The sequence below is a fragment of the Terrapene carolina genome, unplaced genomic scaffold (genome assembly GCF_002925995.2).
Source record: "Terrapene carolina triunguis isolate 2854851 unplaced genomic scaffold, T_m_triunguis-2.0 Scaffold93, whole genome shotgun sequence".
In the NCBI taxonomy this organism is placed as follows: Eukaryota; Metazoa; Chordata; order Testudines; family Emydidae; genus Terrapene; species Terrapene triunguis.
This window is the reverse complement of record NW_020664444.1, coordinates 2193908-2214546: the sequence shown is the minus strand read 5'-3', so window position 1 is coordinate 2214546 and position 20639 is coordinate 2193908. Positions and strand designations below refer to the sequence as shown.

The window sequence follows — 20639 nt, the reverse complement described above, 5'->3', positions numbered from 1 at the left end:
GGATCTCGGTAAGGGTGATGAAGAGCTCCTGGCTGTCGGGGAAATCAGCGGTGCCAGCGCTGTCGACTGCCTCGTCCTCCTCATCTCCTTCTTCATCTTCCCCGTCCGCTGTCATGTCCGACGAGGAACCGGCCGCGGACATGATCCCATCCTCGGAGTCCACGGTCAGGGGTGGGGTAGTGGTGGCGGCCGCTCCCAGGATGGAATGCAGTGCCTCGTAGAAACGGGATGTGTGGGGCTGGGATCCGGAGCGTCCGTTAGCCTCTTTTGTTTTTTGGTAGCCTTGTCTCAGCTCCTTGATTTTCACGCGGCACTGCGTTGCATCCCGGCTGTAGCCTCTCTCTGCCATGGCTTTGGAGATCTTCTCGTAGATCTTAGCATTCCTTCTTTTGGAGCGCAGCTCTGAAAGCACGGACTCATCGCCCCACACTGCGATGAGATCCAAGACTTCCCGATCAGTTCATGCTGGGGCCCTCTTTCTATTACATTGCACGGCCATCTCTGCTGGAGAGCTCTGCATAGTTGCCACTGCTGCTGAGCTCCCCTCGATGTCCAAAGAGGAACTGAGATTCAAACTGCCCAGACAGGAAAATGAAAATGAATTCAAATTTTCCCGGGGGTTTGGCTGGTCAGAGCATCCGAGCTCGGACTGCTGTCCAGAGCGTCAACAGAGTGGTGCACTGTGGGATAGCTCCCGGAGCTATTACCGTCGATTTCCATCCACACCTAGCCTAATTCGATATGGCCATGTCGAATTTAGCGCTAATCCTCTCGTTGGGGAGGATTACAGAAATCGATTTAAAGAGAGCTTTATGTCGAACTAAATGGCTTCCTGGTGTGGACGGGTGCAGGGTTAATTCGATATAACGGCGCTAAAGTCGACATAAAAGCCTAGTGTAGACCAGGCCTTAGAGAAAGCTGGCAAGCCCCAGAATCACAAGCGTGGGGTTCTGTTCGTAGGAGCCCTGGTTCCCCCGCCTGGATTCTGGGCATGAGTTCTGATTTACCCCAGGAAGGGGAGAGGATTGCCCTGTGGTGTGAGTACAAGTCTGCCCTACATTTTCACAAGTGGCCAGTTACTGTGGCTGTTCCATTTTGGGGTGTCCAGCTTCGGACACTCAGGCCCTGACTTTCAGAGGTGTTGTGCACCCGCAGCTCCATTTGACCCCACTGAAATTCTACCACTTCTGAATTTGCCCACACCCAGAGGCCCATTTTAAGTAAAGATGATGCCAAGCTACAAAATTTGGATCCAGAACTGTGTCTCGACCCCCTCCTCCAAGATTCAAAGACTATTAGAATTGGGGTGCAGCTCAGGGACAACTTGCAAAATTTGGACCTGGGTTTGGATTTTGAACACTCCCAAATTTTGCAGTGTTGGTTTGGATGTCTTCTGGGGTCTGTGGACATGCATTGCAAAGCGACTGTAATACATCCCCATGCAAGGTGCAGTGTACCCATGTGACCATGAATGGTCAAGGGAGGTCCTTAGAGCACCGAGCAATTTCTGAGCTGGTCAGAGGTTTTCTGGCCTTTACTGCTGTGCACTCATCTCACCTGATTCACAGGCGACAGAGATTGTCACACCAGATCAGATCGGGGGTCCACCTGGCTCAGGGTTTTCGCCCCGGACAGTGGCCAGGACTAGCTGCCTCAAGAAGGGGTGAGAAACCCTGCAGAGGAGTCTGCGGGAATAAGCTGTGTGTGGAGGAAGCGCCTTCCTTCCTATCCCAGTGCCTCAGCAGTCGGCTTAGGCCCCGAAAGAGAAGGGTTTATTGCCCTTATTTGTTTATTTTCCCTTTAAGGTAGTCAAACACCCTACCATCACAGGGTAATTGCTTTCCACTACAGTGGTGCTGGTTCCACTGGGGAGCAGTAAAGGAAACTCAGCGGAGAACTCGGTAGCAGTCCGAGGGGACGCAGTGCACAGTCCGGGGGGGACGCAGTGCACAGTCTGAGTAGGACGCAGTGCACAGTCCGGGGGGACGCAGTGCACAGTCTGAGTAGGACACAGTGCACAGTCCGAGTGGGACGCAGTGCACAGTCTGGCGGGGATGCAGTGCACAGTCCAGGGGGGATGCAGTGCACAGTCTGAGTAGGATGCAGTGCACAGTCCAGGGGGACGCAGTGCACAGTCTGAGTAGGATGCAGTGCACAGTCCGGGGGGATGCAGTGCACAGTCTGAGGATTAGTCTGAGCAGAAGAGAAAGGGGGAACCTGCTGTCAAACTTATTCAATGTTCATTTTTCAATCCTAAGGGAGTTCCAAGTAGGTCCTAAGCCAAACGACATGTGAATGCTGCTTCATCCAGAGCCAGGGTTCCCTCACACTGGGGCATGTTCTAGTCCCTGCTTTGCTTTGTTAGGTACGGAACTCACCGCTGCAGGTTTAGCTCCAGTTATCCACGTACCAAACGTACACTCTCTACTACTACGCTGACCGGGATAAAGACGAGGAATCCTCCGGCATGACCTGATTCCCAGCTGGGGTCAGGAAAAAAATCCTCAATGTTAGGGGGTTTGACACCTTCTGCTGAATCATCAGGCATTGATCATTGTCAGAGACTAGCTACCGGACTATTGGTCTCACTGGTGGTCTGAGAAGTGGATCGAGAGCTCTCTGTCCTTGACCGAAGGAATGGGGGTTTGAATTTGTACACGGATTTATTTTCTCCCATATGTTATTAGGGCTTTGGACTTAAATACCTGCTAACAAGAAAGGGGAACTGCAAAGCCTCTTAAACAGCCTGGTTACAAATACCCTCCCTGCTGGACTCTTCACACTTTGCTTCCTTGATCCCTGTGATGTCCTAATGCTACCTGTTCTCTGTGGGCCCACAGCAAGCAGGAAAGCGTTCAGTCCAGGCTTCCCTGCTAGAGGAGAAAGAAGCAGGAAAGGGCATGAACCCCGCTTTAGTTTCCCTTCGCAGGTCTCCTTTACTAGCGGGTGGGTGGCTGGGGGGGTTGTAGGTCTGGCTGTAACCACCGCACACTGCAGCGTATCCGGAGGACGTGCACTGAGCTGAGTGTGTGCGTGAAGCAGTAGTTGCCCCCTGGGCTGCTCCAGGGATCTGGCTCACGCCGAGTGCGTGGAGGGCTGTTCCCCATCCCCTGTATCCTATAGAGAACTAACCACTTAGTTTGCAAAATAACAAGGGGGGGGGCAAGTAAATGAACAATAAGGGATCATAAGAGGGGCAGATACATGTAGCTTGCTAATTATGTATGGTAATGATGGCAAATTTTGGCCAATCGTAGAGCGATAGATTATCATAAGCAACTGCATAGAATGCTTTGGTGTAAGTGTTTTCTTTGTTCTTGCTGACTTATGAGCTCGAACCCAATTGCAATTGAAATAAACGGATCGCCCCTCCCGGGGCTCCTTGCTTGGCTAGCTGTGTCCGCCTCTCCTTATTCCTCAGCTGGAACGGACAGAAATTTCTATGACACAGAGAACTGGGCCTAGCTCCTGTCCCCATCCCCAGTGCTCCTGAATCAGGGTGAGGGGAGAAGGCCAAGGCTGTGTTCTGGGGGAGCCATCAGCATTTGGGGGGCGAGGGGGCGCTGGGATCCAGGATCTTTCTCTCTGAATTCAACTGTTGTGGTGTTTGCTCAAAAGCTGGGCATTTTTTCTGGGTACCATGTGACTTAACGGTTGCCACGGTAACTATCTTGGGTTAATGAATAGCGTGGAGTAAAAAATCCTAGATAAATGTCAGAGCATAAAATAGATTCTGCGGGGTGTGGGGCTGGGTGACGGGCAGCTCGGGGAGCGCGCGGCTGGCTTTGCGCAGATTACACGGCTGCTGGCGCTGGGAGCCAGAGCTCGCTGTCTGTCTGTCTGACACTCTCACACCCTCCCTCAACTCCTTCCCCGGGGGCCCTTTCTCACCCCTTCCCTCCCTCTCCTTCTCCCTCCCCAGCTCGGCTCTCGCTCCCCCTCTCTCCTTTCCTCTCTTCTGACAATTCCCCTTCCTCGGGGGTTAGAGTCCCTCGGGGGCACAGTGACCAGCCAGCGCCTTGGTCCCACAGCCAGCGTCTGTTCAGCTGGGCCCTAGCACCCTTCTCCTGCAGCTCCTTGGTGACTCCAGCTCTAGGCACTTTGTTCCCCCAGCCAAATCACACGGGGAGCCAGATCTCCTCCCCCAGAGTTGGCCCAGAGCCCCTGTGGTGGAGAGGACAGAAGGGCGTCAGGAGCATGGCCAGTCCTCCATGCTCTCACCAGCCCAGGAACTGCCACTGAATTGTAGGTTCCTTCCCTCCCAATAGCCTTCTTTCTCCCTGGGGTGGCCCCTTCCCTGCAGCCTGGGCCTGAGATCTCGGTGACTTTTATGGCTGCCCGGGACCCTGCACCCTCTGCACACACACCCTGCGGACCTTCCCAGAGACAGCTCTGTCCAGATCCTGTGTCAAGCAGCTCACAGCAGAGTGAGTGCCCCCATGCCTTCCTCGCTCCCTGCTGAGCAGGTTCTGCTCCCGCTCATGGGGCAGCAACCCATGCACAGCACGCATGACGGCAGACGGGAGAGCAAAGGCTACCAAGTGGTACCAGAGAGCTGGCCTGCTTTGGCCAGTGCTTCCGCCACGGCCTGCTGCAATTGTGTCTTCTGAACCCGCGCCGTAGAGTTGCCACTTTCGGTTGGACGTATTCCTGGAGGTTTCATCATATGACATAATCTTTAATTAAAGAGTGAGTTTTAATTCCTGGAGACTCTAGGACAATCCTGGAGGGGTGGCAACCCTACTGCTGCATCAGTTAGAACTCAGGCAGTCGGAGTCCTGCTGCCTGCTTGTCTGCCTGGCTCTGTTTTCTCACCCCACGCCCACCACTGTGGTATCCAGGCAGCTCGCTGGCTTTAGGAACGACACCGCTCTTCCCCACCCCTTCAGCCGTTCAGTTTGTCATCATATTTTTTGTTCCAGAATAAGGAGAGAGAGTGTGTGTGTGTGGGGGGGGGGGGGGGATTATTGGAATTTCCAAATACTTGGCTGTCCTGTCAGTATCAGTGGATGCCCGAGAAGGGACCTGCTTCCTATCCCAGGCTTAGGAACCTAGGAATTGCCAGATGGTTTCAGACCCAAGGTGCAGCCACCCCAGTATCTTGTGGCTGGCAGTGGCCCATGCCAGCTGCTTTGGGGGAAGGCGTAAGACCCCCCACAGCAGCAGCCATTGGATTATCTGCCCCCACGTTAGGTCTCATCCTGCTCTCTAAAGCCCTGAAGCTGGAGGTTTCATGTCCCTGCCAAAATGGCTGTTGGCATTAATTACAATAACGCTGGATACTCTTGAGATCCATAGAAATGCACCATCTCTTTGTGAATCTCGTTAAATTCTTGGTGTATTTCTCCTGTATACACTACTATGGAATGGCTCCTTTTGTACTTTACACTCCCCAAAACACACACACACAACACAGGAACTAAAAATATCTGACATGCCAACAGGCATGAAACATTGTGGGATGTGAAACATCATGGGAAGCCATGTGGGTTAACCCTCTCCAACCCTCCCTGCCCACAGCCCATTCCTGTGTTCTTTGGCCAGTCATCGATTAGGTATATCTAAAGAGCCAGACAGGGTTCCCCACAGCGAGGTGTGGACCTGCCTCGCTGCTGAATCAGCCAGCCTGATGCTCAGCCATGCTCCAGCACCGGTCATGGCTTCCCATGCTGGTTTAGACTGACAAGGAGAACTTCAAAAGAGATAAAGCCCAGGGAAATTAGTCTTCTCATTTGCACACGTGCGTCACTGATAGACTGACTTTGTCTCCAAACTTCTCTCCCACACTGTAGCCAGTGAAAACATTTTTTTTCTCTCTCTAATCAGATAATGAATGCTGGCCCCATGACCCTGCCCAGGAGTTTATTCAGACTCTGAGAGTGAGTCAGTGCATTTGGGCAAGATCTTGTAAAGTTCCACACACTGTGCACAGCGCTCCTCGCTAATAGGAGCTTTATAGCCATTAAACGGCACAAAGGGCAGATCTATACTGAATAGAACAGAGCTCGGACTTCGTGTAGCTTTGAGATGCGCGTGAAGCCAAATGGACTTGAAGGAGGCACCAGAAAGGTTATACATTGATTTCTAAGTGCAGCCACTGTAAAGTTTAGACTCATTTAATGCAGAACCCTTGTTTCTTAATCAGCAGCGAAGAATCGGACTCTTTCAGTCTGAGCCACGTATGAACCGCTGACTGGCGAAGGGGTTCTACCATTTTGCACGTGGCCCATGTGTTCCTCAGTGTGGACGTGTGTGGTACAGGGGTGTGTAGAGTGGGTCTGTGTGTATATGGTGAGTGGGTGTATGCTGAATCTGTGTGTGTGTGTGTGTGTGTGTGTGTGTGCGCGCGCGTGCTGGGGGGCATATGCCTGTGCTGGGTCAGAACATGTGTTTATAATGGCACTGTGTATATATGCTGGGTCAGGATGTGTGCAGTGTGTGTATGCTGGATCGGGTTGTGTTTGGGTCAGGATGTGTGCTGTATATGTGTTGAACAGATTACAATTTCCTTGAATTTACTCATCATTTGAAATTATTTGCATTTTTGACAGTCTGGATTGAATCTGAATGCTTGAAATCTGAGCTCTGTTGCAGAATCGTAATTGCTCAGCTAGTCCCATGGTATCTTTTCTGTTCCCTGCTCGGACTTACATGTGCACCTGCTAGTGACGGCGGCTGTGCTCTTCTCTGTGGCTAGTTCTTTCCCTGGGACTCCACGCAGCCACGTCGAGGAGTCAGAGATGACTCAGAGGGTTCTCTCGAAGATGCTTCTGAAAGTCTGGGAGTCAGGTCTCATTTCAGTTACATTGTTGTAAATCCAGAGTCACTTCACTGCAACTAGTGGAGTTACACCAGTGAAAAACTGGAGGAGTCTGAGATATGCATGGAGCACTGGGTGCCCCCCTGAGCCTGTATCCAGCACAGCTTTTAAGCATGTGCTTTTCTTTGAGCACCTGAGCAGTCCCAGTTGACTTCAATGAGACAACTTAAAATTAAGCACATGCTCGAGTGCAATGCTGGGTTGGGGTGCTAGGGGCTGTACAAATCTCCACAAACTTCTGTGGTTGTAAATATTAAGAACAGGACTAGAGCTGGGCAGAGACAGGTCATGGCATTTCCTGGATGAGTTCGATATTTCAAAATTTGGTTTCATAACGATTTGGAATAAACCCCCAAATTTCAAAATTCTCTGCAAAAGGGAATGGAGCCCTGGCTCAAGGGTAGAACTCCTGCAGAGCCTGGAAGCCCTGGGGCCCCTGGCCATGGGGCAGTCCATCTGGCAGGCTGCCCCAGAGCCATGGACCATGGAAGCCCTGGGGTCTCCAGCAGCCCACCAGGTGCACTGCCAAGGATCTGGGCAGGAATGCAGGCATGAAACCAGGCAGATTTCCAAAGGAAGTGTTCCTGGCAGGCAGGTTTTGAAACGGGTTAAAGAGGAACTTAGCTGAAATCAGACTGTCCCTGTGAAACATTTTAATTTTGACAAATCAGCAAATTCCAATGAAATAAAATGTTTTGCAGGGATTCTTTCCACCAGCTCTAAGGGGATCCTGGTTGCGGTTACGTTGCTGTCATCCGCATTTGCATCTATGGCCTGATCACCTAAAAACTAGCTCACCCTAGCAACATCACTCAGGGTTGTGAAAAATGTTGCGCCCAACCCCGTGGCCAGGTCGACGGAAGAATTCTTCCATCAGCAGAGCTCTCCCCTCTCGGAGAGGTGGTTTAACAACGTTGAGGGAAGATACATCCGACATCACTGGAAGGGTCTCCACACCAGGGCTCTTCAGTGGCACAGGTGCAGCACCAAGTTGTGCTGTAGCAGCTGCAGTGTCAACGTCCCCTGTGCAACTCAGATCAGAATCTGTCCCATGAGACCAGCCTTTCCTGTGGCTTCTTTATTCCCAATCCTGGCTGAAACCCAGCCAGGCTGCTGTCCTGCTGACTTTGACCTTCCCAGCAGCTCTCCCATGGATGTCAAGGGGAGCGGCATGGGGAAGCAGCCAGAGATGGGGGATTTCAGAGTAGCAGCCGTCTTAGTCTGTATCCGCAAAAAGAACAGGAGTCCTTGTGGCACCTTAGAGACTAACACATTTATTTGGGCATAAGCTTTCCTGAGCTAAAACCCACTTCATCCGATGCATAGAATGGAACATATAGTGAGGAGATCTATATACATACAGAGAACATGAAAAGGTGGAAGTTGCCCTACCAACTCTAAGAGGCCAATCAATTAATTGAGATGAGCTATCATCAGCAGGAGAAAAAAAACACCTTTGAAGTAATAATCGAGATGACCCATAGAAGGTGTGAGGATACTTAACATGGGGAAATAGATTCAATTAGTGTAATGACCCAACCATTCCCAGTCTCTGTTTAGACCTAAGTTAATTGTATCTAATTTGCATATTAATTCAAGTTCAGCAGTCTCTCTTTGGAGTCTGTTTTTGAAGTTTTTTTGTTGCAAAATTGCCACCTTCAAGTCTGTCACTGAGTGGTTAGAGAGGTTGAAGTGTTCTCCCACTGGTTTTTGAATGTTATGATTCCTGATGTCAGATTTGTGTCCATTTATTCTTTTGCGTAGAGACTGTCCGGTTTGGCCAATGTACATGGCAGAGGGGCATTGCTGGCACATGATGGCATCTATCACGTTGGTAGATGTGCAGGTGAACGCGCCCCTGATGGTGTGGCTGATGTGGTTAGGTCCTTTGATGGTGTCACTTGAATAGATATGAGGACAGAGCTGGCATCTGGCTTTGTTGCAAGGATAGGTTCCTGGGTCAGTGTTTATGTTGTATGGTGTGCGGTTGCTGGTGAGTATTTGCTTCAGGTTGGGGGGCTGTCTGTAAGCGAGGACGGGTCTGTCTCCCAATGGGAGTTCGCAGGACCTTTTGTTTGTTTAAAGTTTAACTGAATTTATCTAAACAAAAAAATCTGTATTTTAGGCAAAGGTTTGGCCCAGACTTTATTTTATTCAAACAGGTTCCCATGTGTCTCTAGCAGACATATGCTCACGATCATGGGCAGTGCGTGAACACCCCGTTCGGGGAGGCTAGTCCCCTGCCCTGCTCCTACTGCCCGGGGTTTAGCCTCCACTGCCCATGCCCAGGATCCTGGTCTGCCTGTCTGTCCAGTCACACAATGCGTTTGCAGGTCACCAGATCAAAGGTGCTCCTCTTTAGTAACTAGGGCAAAGAGGCCACACTGTGAGGAAGAGGGGCTGATCTCTTTGAATGCTGGTGTGCCTCCGGGCACTAGCAGCAGCTTGGCAATCAGCGTCTTTGTTAGGTTATCTAGCAGAGCAGTCCAGAACTTAGCCTGGAAGGAGATGACATTAACCTCCCAGTCAGATGGGCACAGTGGCAGGGCTGAAGCCTGGGAAAGTTTTCCCAAGTGGCAACAGATGGGCTCATAACTTTCAGGGCTTTCTATTCAAATGAGAGAATTTGGAGTGAAAGGGCTGGGAGGATTTTATCGACAGACGCATTGAATGATTCTCCACCAAAAACCCAATGACGGATTTGCCTGAAGCGGATGGGCAGTGAGAGCAAATTGTTGCCTGGCCTGCTTTATTTGAGCCTAAAGGAAGAAAATGAATGTTCATTCATGCCCTTCTGTCCATCAGACAGTGTGTCAATGCTGGAACAGCATGCTTTGCGCCGGCCGGCTTTCAAGACAAGTGCATCTGTCTATCACACAGGGAGGAAAGTGAGACAGGCTGTCCATAACTGCGGAATAACAACAGGGCTGAGAATGTTTCAGAGTAGCAGCCGTGTTAGTCTGTATCTGCAAAAAGAACAGGAGTACTTGTGGCACCTTAGAGACTAACACATTTATTTGAGCATAAGCTTTCGTGGGCTACAGCCCACTTACAACAATGCAACCACTGTGCAGCATGGCTGGCCAGACAGAGGGCAAACCGCTCAGGTTAGATCCATTACACAGGCCAGCTGAATCCCGAAGGGGATCAGTAAAGATCACAGTGCCTGGGACTATTAAAAGAAATAAGCACAGTTTACATTGATACTGTGACTTTCGATATCCCAGTGCAGGGGCGCTGGGACAATGTGTCGAGTGGGGGTTCTCAGAGCCATTGAACCAAACTGCCTATGATGGAAACGACGTCAAGTCGGGGGTGCGGCAGCCCCCCCCCCAGCACCTCTAGTTTCAGCACCTATGTCCCAGCAAGCTTTGCAGAATAATTACAGGAATTGCTTCCTCCTCAGGGGTGGGGGACACAGCCCACAGCACTGCCAGCCATGAGCGCAGGAAAGGGGTCGGGCAGGCAGAGCGTGGTACCCAGTTACCCTTGCAGAGGAATAGCTGGTGCACAGAACGGCATCACTCCGATTGCTGCTCCGGCTCAGGGGCTTGCTGAAGGGAAAGCAAATTTTCCCTGAAAGTCCCTGGTCCGAACCCAGCCTGGCTCGATAACGACTAGTCGCAGGTGATCACTGACAGCAAACGGTGGTAGCTTCCTGGAGCAAACAGGCCTTCCTCTCACTGGGGGAGTCGACATGTAATTTCAGAGAGCAACACGTTCTGATGGTCAACTCCACCCGTTCCAGGAGCCTAGGAAAAGCATGGAGCCACGGGGCTCTCCGCTGCCCCAACGTGACCCTGTGCGGGTGTGGCTGCTGTGGAGGTGACCAAGGGTCAGCACTACAGCCAAGGACACAAAGCTGGGAAGAGTTAAATCTGTCAGGCTTCCCTGCAGATGCAGCTAGGCCACAGGAGCGTCCCTGGAAATGACGGAGCAAAGTGAATTCACGGGAATCGAGCACAGTGCAGCAAATCCCACCCAAGAGCAGAGCTCTCCAGTGGAGAAGTGGAACGCCTCAGCTCTGACGACCTCCCCAGAGTGCAAGGGAGGGGAGGGAAGGATTGGACGTCACACGACAAGTGGGGCATAGGGGGCTGCAGCTGCGTGAGGTGCCTGGTGTGAGCGTACCTGTTTGTCCTTCCCCATAGCTCTTTCCCAGCGCCAGCTCCTAGCTGCTCCGGTGTCCACGTTTGGGTCTGGGTCAGTGGGTGCATGTGCAATGCACAGAACTCTGGGAGCCCATCAGAGTGGGGGGTGTTGGGTGCCTTGCCTTCGGGGAGCACCCACAGAGGGGAGGGAGGGAGCCAGGAATCTGCGAGCCTGTCGGGAGAGGGGTGGGAAGGAACGTGGGGAGAGTTCGGGTGCTCATGGGTGCTGTGATGGCAGATGGCGGGTGCCACTTTTAACCTTCAGCCTTTTCTTGTGTGTGAGACTCCTGAGTGCCAATAATAAAGGGTTCAGAATAGGAGCAGATCCTGCCCTGGTAGCTCCTGGCCCTGCTGAGTGAAATGGAGACGCTGGGTGCTCCAGAGGTCAGTTGACACCCAACCTTTATTTGCTGGGAAGCTGAAGTTTACTGAGGAGCTCTCAGTGGGATGGAGCTCAGCGATGGGCAGTTTAGAATTGCCAGCCCATGGTTCATACCTGGGCCACACGGGGATGAGCGAGAGGCCAGAGGCCTGTGGTAAAGGATCTTTGTGCAAGGTTCCTGGGGCTTAATGAATCCTTGTCTAGCGATTCCAGTGCCTGGAATTCCACAAGGGACTAGCCAGTGTCACAACCCGGCCCACCTGCTCGGTGGCTGTTCGTTAGCTGACCCACCGCTAGGCAGCGGGATGTCGTAACAGAGTGCGGACATGAATAAGGGGAAGGTTTTCAAGACTGCCAAGAGAGGTTGCTATTGGTAGCACAGCAGGCTGGGTTGCCTTGGGAAACAATCACAACCCCAACCCTGCCAGGAATGTCCAAGAGTTACTATCTCCTAGTGGCCAGAGCAGTGCGGCAATCGCCGCATGAGGAACCAGGGGAGCCTGCCCCATGGACAGAAGGCACTTGAAAGCCAGATCTTGGGGGATGCCTCCCAGGCCAAGCCCTACAGGGAGGGGAGAAGTTTTAAAGTCAAATCCTCAGACACGGGCTGCCGAGGCAGCTCTGGAGCCTGATTCCCTGGATAGCTCAGCTGCTGGTGTTAAACCCAGAGGGAAGCCATCCAGATGGAAGCTGTGTGTAGTGGGGAGGTGGCTTTGTGGACCTTCCATTGCGCCTTCTCTGCTCATCCCCAGAGTGGGTCTCGAACCCTCCTTGAGCCATCTGGGGTGGGGTGGGGTGGGGTGGGGTGGGGTGGGGGAGAGGGATAGCTCACTCAGTGGTTTGAGCATTGGCCTGCTAAACCCAGGGTTGTGAGTTCAATTCTTGAGGGGGACACTTAGGGATCTTGGCCAAAAATCAGTACTTGGTCCTGCTAGTGAAGGCAGGGGGCTGGACTCGATGACCTTTCGGGGTCTCTTCCAGTTCTATGAGATAGGTATATCTCCATATATTATATTATTTTTATCTTGAAAACACCACTGATGCGCCCATTGGGTTTGTGTTTCCTTAGGAACATTCCGAGGAGTGTGTAAAAAAATCGATCATTTCCCGGAAGATGCGGATTATGAGCAAGACACGTCCGAGTACCTCCTACGTAAGTCTGTGTCTACACTCGGCCCATTGCGATGCTGCTTGTTACCTCCCGGCGTGCGCTCAGACCCTCGAGTGAGAGCAGCAGCTCTACGACTCTGGAGAGAGAGAGTATATGAAATATTAATATCACTCTCCAAAACGGTGACTCCCTCCCTGAATTCTGGCCGTTCCTTTCATTCCCATAATATACAGACACACGCTGGCATCAGCTCTGCCTCTACCACTCGGTGGCGCTGCCTGGGATGCCCATACCTGGCCAGGATCTGTGCGTTCTGCTGCTTGAACCAACACCAACAGGTTCTTGCCATCTGATTATAGCAGCAGACCAGCAAAGGTCCTTCTACGGTTCATGCCTCCTGACCAGAGTAAATGGCACCTTCTGTTTGTTGGTGTAATGATGTCACATCTGATGAGCATCTTTCTCCATTGTCCCCTTTCAAATCTGTCCCGCCCTTTCCCAGGCCCAGTCCTGTAAGATGCCCAGTATCCTCAGCTCCCGGGAAACCTGCAGCTGCTGCAGCGTCAGGAGTTAGGCCCTGGCAATTTTGCTGCGAGAGGATTTTTTTATTACAGTGATTCCTCTCCTCCTTTGTGTCCTGCGTTTCCGCAGCCGGCTCTGGAAATTGTTGGCATTCAGTGAGGTGAGGATCTGAAGCCTCTGGCATGTCTTCTGCCAACAGCAGTCAATTGCAAGTAGATTGAATGAAAACAGAGCTGGCAGACCTCCCAGGAAATGCAGAACACTCCAGCTTTCTGGGGTGCCCTGGCTTTTCACCTGATCAGGAAATCTAGCAAACGAATAGGTGTTTATATGAAAGGGACCTAATAGTGGAGGTGGGCCAGATTCTGAGAGAAGGAGCCGTATCCCTTTTACACCTCCACAAATGTGTGTGCAAATAAACATGGAAACACGAACGTGCAAATGGACACCTATGCATTCGACACAGATGCACACAAACTCACAGGTAGATATGCACCCACATGTGCAAAAAAACATTGTAGCTATGCGCACACACTACAAACGCACATGTTCACTCACACATGCACGCCAAACACCCACACACAAGCATGCACAATAGCACAGATATGCACGCACACCACACATCTGCAAACATTTTCATTTTAGCAGATTAGCTTTTAACTCCCCCCTCCCCTGCATTTTTTTCTTTTTAAAGAAGCCTTTTTAAAAAAAACCCAGAATTGCATTTTAATGGGGCTGCTCTATAATCCCTGGATTTATTTTAATGGGCCTAACGGGGAGAAGAGAACCCCAAACCCGAGCACAGCCCATTAAATGCCTTTGCTTTAGCAGCAGATAGTAGTTTGCTGAATTAATTAACGTTGGCCATTTTGAAGGCCTAAACCTTTACAAGTCCAATTAAAAAAGGCAAAAGGGCCTGTTCTCTGTAACTGCCTGGGCTTAATGCCTCCAAAGTTGGTACTGAAATGGCTTGGCTGAAGAGGAAAGGTTTTTTACGTAAAGCCCCAGCTCCTGGAGTCATGTTGTTGTTGGAGAGTCTCAGGTTTCTTTTTTTTTTTAAAGTAAATTTCTAGTCCCCATGTGGAGAAAAGCTGGAAAGCATGCCTGGAATACCCAGAGGGCAAATCAAAAGAACTCCAGATGTGTTCTTTGGTAAAAGCTCTTGATTTCATTATGGGGGGAGGGGATCTGATCCATGATTTTTGAATGCTTGGGGTTGGCAGTACTGCTAGTCTCAGTGCTATCCCCAGTCTCATGAGAAGTGGTGTTTTTCCTAAAGCCCCAGCACCTGGAGTCATGTGACTATACCAGAATGTAAGCTTTCAGTTTAAAATAAAAGGTACATTTCTAGCCCTGCTGGCTGTGTGGGAAAAGCTGGAAACCCTGACCCCGAAAGGCTCAAAGCCCAGGAGGCAAATGAAAAGAACCAGACTTGTTTTTAAGACAAATTCATGATTTGCGGGGCCTGACTCATCATTCTGAATGGTGGTCAGGGTTGGCACTGCTGGCTCAGGGACCCTGAAGCAGGTCCTGAAGTTGCCTGTCTGCAGAGCTATTCTCCGGGCAGAATTAAAGTCGGGGGTGGGGGCAGCACAGACAGAAGGTCTGTGCAATAACTGGGGAAGGAATGGACTGGGTTTGTCTCAGAGGGCAGTAGCCGGTCCTTTCAGTGTTGATGAACTTAGGCCCCAATCCTGCAGGTCTGGGCAGACCCACTGGCAGCATTGGGACTTTCATTATTATTATTAGAAACCTCATTAGAGACCCTGAGTTATGCTGTTAACCCTTTGTGCTGCTCAAGCCGTGCAAAGGGCCAGATTCTGCACATAAGCAGCCAGCAGGGAATTATCCTTGCAAAGGGGAACTCTCCTTTGGCATAAACTTGGTGGAGTCAGCACCTGCACCAACTGACCCCACCCGACCGTGGCAAAAGGAGCGTGTCCAGAGAAGGGTGTGCTGGAGGAAAGTGACCCTCCACTGCTCTGAGGTCCCTTAGTGGCATAAGTTAGAGCAACTTCTAGGCTGCTCTAACTCACACCATGCTGGCACAGCATCAAGGAGTCATAACCAGCTCAATGCACCTTCAATCCTCCCAGCCCCCAAGCATTTTACTGTACTGCGACCTTCTAGCTCCCGAGCATATACGACTGAAGTCAGTGGGAGTCAATGGAAGAAAAAATCAAATGCACAAATACAAACTGCGGGAAAACTGGCTAGGTGGCCGTGCTGCAGAAAACGCTCTGGCCGTTAGAGTGGATCACAAATTGAAGATGAGTCAACAATGTGATGTAGTTGTGAGAAAGGCTAATAACACTCTGGGGTGTATTAACAGGAAGGTCTTATATAAGACACAGGAGGTAATTATCCCGCTCTCCTCAGCACTGGTGAGCCCTCGGCTGGAATACTGTGTCCAATTTCAGGCACCCCATTTTAGGAAAGATGTGGACAAATTGAAGAGAGTCCAGAGGAGAGCAACAAAAATGATAAAAGGTTTGGAAAACCTGACTTATGAAGAAAGGTTAAAAAGAATGGGCATGTTTAGTCTTGAGAAAAGGGACCTGATAACAGTCTTCAAATAGGTTAAGGGCTGTTATGAAGAGGAGGGTGATCAATTGTTCTCCACCTCCACTGAAGGTAGAACAAGAAGTAATGGGCTTAATCTGCAGCAAGGGAGATTGAGGTTAGATATTAGGAAAATCTTTCTAACAACAAGGATAGTTAAATACTGGAACAGGCTTCCAAGGGAGGTGGAATCCCCATCACTAGAGCTTTTTAAGAGCAGGTTGGACAAACACCTCTCAAGGATGGTCTAGGTTTACTTGGTCCTGCCTCGGCATGTGGGGAGGAGCTAGGTGACCTCTCGAGGTCCCTTCCAGCCCGGTACTTCTCCAGTGTTATGATTCTTGCCATTGATTTTAATGGGAGCAGGATCAGACCCTGCTGGTTTGAACCAGAGAGCCAGCCTCCCCATCACTTAGCCGTTCCGTCACTAGTGTCTGATTTGCCAAGGAGCTGCACATGCGTTTTCACAGGGCCCGTGAGACTGTGCGAATGATGATTGACGGGGCCCTTCTCCTCTCCCCCGGCTAGGTGCCGTGAGAGCATCCAGCATCTTCCCCATCCTGAGCGTGGCCTTGTTGTTCTTTGGGGGCCTGTGTGTGGCCGCCAGCGAATTCTACAAGAGCAAACACAACGTGATTCTCAGCGCTGGGATCTTCTTTGTCTCTGCAGGTAAGTTCCCGTCCGAGTCACAACTGCTCAGGATTTGCATGGCTCCAGCCTCCCAGGATTAGGGCCCCGTCCTCCTGTGTGCTGCACAGGCATCTGGTGAGACGCAGTCCCTACCCAAGCACCTTAAACCCTAAGACAAGACACAAGAACTGGGTGTGGCACACAAGCCGAGGGAGCGAGGCAAATGAGGGGGCAGGAAGAGGAGTGGGTGGTTGTGTATCTGGTGACAAGTTGCAGGGTAGAGGGGAGGCTATTTAAAGGCATAAATAAACCAGACACATTAGTTCTGTCGTGTTCCCTGCTGGCCATGGGCCTGGTCGTTGTTGGAGGGCAATTACAGAGGCCTTGCGACAGAAGTGGGCCTTAGGGAGGGGTCTGAAGGAGGAGGAGATTGCTGCTTTACATGTCTGTTCGGGCAGGGGGTCCATGTGTAAGGGGTGGCCATGGAGACTGAACTCCCCTCTTGCCCCGAGGGCAGGGCTGGGTGTTCCTGTCCGGCTCTGCCTCTCTCTTACACCCACAGAGCTTCTAGGAATTAAGGGCTGGGTATGCTCAGACCTCAGCAAGGTCATTGGCCCTCCATCCCCACGGCAGGTGCAGACTAAGTGTCACACCAGTGTCACACCCGTCCCCAAGCAGCCTCATACCGGGGTGCCTCTGCCCTGACAAGAAGCAGTCCCTCCTGGCGAGGCGGCCAGCAAGGGGGCTAGTTAATGGGTTTTTCAGTGAGGTCGCCATCAGATGTCATGCAGCAACCTTGGCTCACTACTGGCCTTGTCTGGATTTGAACCACTGACGTAGAGGTGAGAGACTCTGTCTCTCAATTCCCATCATGTCCCTTATGGAAAAGCCCTAAAGTAGCTGGCGGAGATTAAACCAATAGGGTCCTTCAGCAACCAAATAGGGTTCTGTAGAAATTCCCCCATACGTTTATCACACTGAGCTGTGAATGATCATCTCTCGGGGGCTGGTTTTTTAACCTGTCCCTAGAGCTCTAGGACAGGCTTCAAAAACATACCCGAAGGATCTCCGTCTCCCTGCAGGTCTCTAGGACTCTTCCCAGGAGGGTTCCCCCAGCTTCCAGGCTGGTTGGTACAACACAGGCCAAATTTCCCACAGCAATTAGCCCCCCTCCCCCTGCAGGGTACGTCTACACTGCAAAGAGGAACCCACGGCACCAAGTCCCAGAGTCCAAGTCAATGGATTTCAGGCTCATGCTGTGGGGCTGTATGGAATCTGCGCTCCGAGAGACCTTCCCCCCGGGCTCTGGCAGGCCCGAGGGGAAACGTGCACGCTGCTATTGTTAATCCTGCAGCCCAAGCCCAAGTCAACTGAGCCAAGCTCTGAGACGCCGCAACCCAAGGCTTTCTTTGCCAAGTGGACATCCCGTCAGGTCAGATTTCCAAAGAGCTCCGCTCCCAGTTAGGCACCAAAGCAGCCAGCTTTTCAGAAGGGATCAGCACGCTGGGGGCTGGGTGCTGAGCTCCCGCTGGGAATACCAAGGGCTGGGAAATGTGGGCATTAGGCAGGTGAAGAGTTGCAATCTTCAGAGGCAAACGAGGCTCTTTTGCACAGCGTGTCCCTCCGGGATTCCTCATTTCTGGGTGTGATGTTTCCCGACACTTTAGCTGATTATTTTATGACAATGTCTTAGTCTCAAGAAAGTTTTGTTTTGTTTCTTCCCCCAAAGAGACCAGTCAGTTTCCTTCCTTTGGCTGACAGGAGCATGTGATGTCGATGAGAAACCAACCGACAGAACCAAATCGATTCATTAAGTAAATCCAAATGCAAGTGGCTGAGCCTCACTCCAATCCCTGGAAGTACCACACCTGCTCTGCTGTGGAGGCAAAAATTGCTCAGCTCCCCTGTGGAACCTCCAGACTTACTAGAAATTAAAAGGACAGGAGTAATTATTGTTTCCTCCTCCCCCACACACACGAGCTTAGAGACCCAAAAGGCTGGAGGTTTGGTTCAGAAAAGTCCCTCAGTCCATGTGCTTCTGATGCTGTTATCTGAACTCGCTGAGGGCCAGAGGGGGCCGATGTGGCGTGTGCACGTGGAGTCGCACCTCTCCGTGGTGACCTGCAGGAGGCACAATGCTGCCACGAGCCCCCAGCATGCAGGGCTAGCTGTCCTTGCTCGGGCAGCTCACTGGGGGAAAGGCTCCTTGTGCACCCCCTGACCCTGCTCTCTTGTGCAGGGCCTAGACTGTGGAGACGTCTACGCTGCAGCCGGGAGTGTGCTTCCCAGCTCAGGTAGGCAGACACGTTCGAGCTCGGCTTGAGGTAGCACATTGAACGTAGCCGCGTAGCCCAGGGCAGCACATGTGGCATTTGGGCTAGCCCCCCAAGTATGTGCTACGGGGTTCAAGGCCGGTCCGTTCTCAGGCAGCCAGCCCAAGCCCCCACGTGTGCCACCCCCGGCTCTGCTGCTTGTTTCAGCGTGCGAGCTGGAGAAGAACTAGAGCGTTTGTCCACCCAAACTGGTGGACACTCTCCCAGGTGCAGTGTACGCGTGCCCTGTGGCTGGCCCCTATTATGGAAAACAGGCTGGATGTCCCACTAGAAGCTTCCCAGGGTGCCCTGCTTCCCCTCGGGGAGGCAGCCCCCAGGGAGCAGACATTGACTCTTAGGGTCTTAGCCAGAATCAAGAAATCCTGAGACGCAGGAAAATAAACACACACACCTGCCAGCAGTCCCAGTCTTCTGGATTTGGGACAGGCCTGAGCCTGAACGCCAGAGACCAGAAATAAAACATGAGGAGAGCAGGAGAAGTCTCACAATCCCCTCCCTGCTCGGTGTTTGTGGTGTTTGTCCACATTGTGAAACGCTCCAGCCCCAGAGGAAGCCACCTTCCCTAGAAGACAGAACGAACGGGGCTTTCACCCAGGGCTGTCTGGTGTCTGACTAGTGGTGGGCCCAGGGTGACAATGCCATTTTGTGACAACATTTGCGGTTTCCAGACTTGTTTTTGTTCCACCTCAGACGCTTTCACAAAACGGAATTGTGTCGAGACCTCCATTTCCGGAGAGTAACGGTCTGGCTGTGGTGTCGTCTCTCTCTCACCATCTTGTCAAGTGACCAGGGAGCTTGCACCTCAGAAACCTACCGACGAAAACTTGTTAAAACTGCTACGTCTCCACAAAACGTTTTGGCTTTGACGGAAATACACTTAGTCGAAAACGTTCTGAGCCTCTGACCTGCTCTGAATGGGTTAGAGATGTTCTATTAGCCCAGCGACTTATGCTGCTTGTAAAGGGAGCCCATCCTTCCTTCTCTCTCTCTCTCTCTCAGGTCTCAGTAACATAATCGGGATTATAGTCTATATCTCGGCGAACGCCGGGGACCCAGGGCAGAGCGACTCCAAGAAGAGCTACTCGTACGGCTGGTCCTTTTACTTTGGCGCCTTGTCCTTCATCATCGCCGAGATGGTGGGGGTGATCGCTGTGCACATGTACATCGAGAAGCACCGCCAGATCCGCGCCAAGTCCCACTCTGAGCTCCTGAAGAAGTCAGCCTTTTCTCGCCTCCCCACCTACCGGTACCGGTTCCGCAGGCGATCCAGCTCCCGCTCCACGGAGCCCAGGTCCAGGGATCTGTCTCCTGTCAGCAAAGGGTTCAGCACCATCCCCTCCACCGACATCTCCCTGTTCACCCTCTCCAGGGATCCTTCCAAGGTGACCATGGGGACGCTGCTCAACTCGGAGCGGGATCACACTTTTTTACAGATCCATAATTCCATCCCCAAAGAGTTCAAGGAGTCATTGCACAACAACCCAGCCAACAGACGAACCACACCGGTCTGAGCCAGCTCCTCCCCACGCCGCTCAGGCGCTGTGCCAGCCAGGGAAGTAGGGAGAGGCGTTTTGTCTGGCTGCATGACATGATCCTTGTGATGGTGTTACCAGTGAAGCTCCGTTTTTAAAGAACAAACCTAAATGGCTCCCCGCCCCACCCCACCCCACCCTTTAAATGCCACTTACCAGGCCAGGCCACTGTGTTTATGGTTGAACGGCGTTTGGGCCCCAGAATCCCGCCCCTTTTCCTTCTGTGGTTGGAAAGGGACATCGGCTTTGCTGTGACTTCCTGGGAGCAAGGCCCCTGAGGACTGGCAGGGTGGTTTCGAGTGGCCTCTGGGACAGTGACTTCTCAAAGTCACCATTGTTCATGTTGATCATAACAATCACAGTGTTACCTTCGCTGTATGTCCCAATGGCAACATTGGAGACAGCCTTGTTTGTGAGAACCATTAACCCGATAGTTACATTTATGCGAAATTGCCTAGAAGTTCAGGGTACGAAGCACTGAGTCGGCTAACGTAATGAGCGCTCATGTGGCTCAAACATTTTGCCTTGTTGTAATGGATGGAGCGCTTGGGTCTGGGTTTCTTTCTGGCATTTCGTGCATGCATTAAATAGCTTGG

General features: G+C 51.7%; 1 protein-coding gene across 1 annotated transcript in view; it reads left to right on the top strand.

Annotated features, from left to right (window-relative positions):
* Nucleotides 1-20053, top strand: part of CACNG3 (calcium voltage-gated channel auxiliary subunit gamma 3) — a 68300-nt gene extending 48247 nt beyond the window's left edge. Inside the window, exons 2-4 of the mRNA XM_024217854.1 lie at nt 12423-12506; nt 16077-16217; nt 19511-20053. Coding sequence (XP_024073622.1) covers nt 12423-12506; nt 16077-16217; nt 19511-20022 — 737 coding nt within the window. The 3' untranslated portion in view covers nt 20023-20053. The remainder of the gene's footprint in view (nt 1-12422; nt 12507-16076; nt 16218-19510) is intronic.
* The last annotated feature ends 586 nt before the right edge of the window (nt 20054-20639 follow it).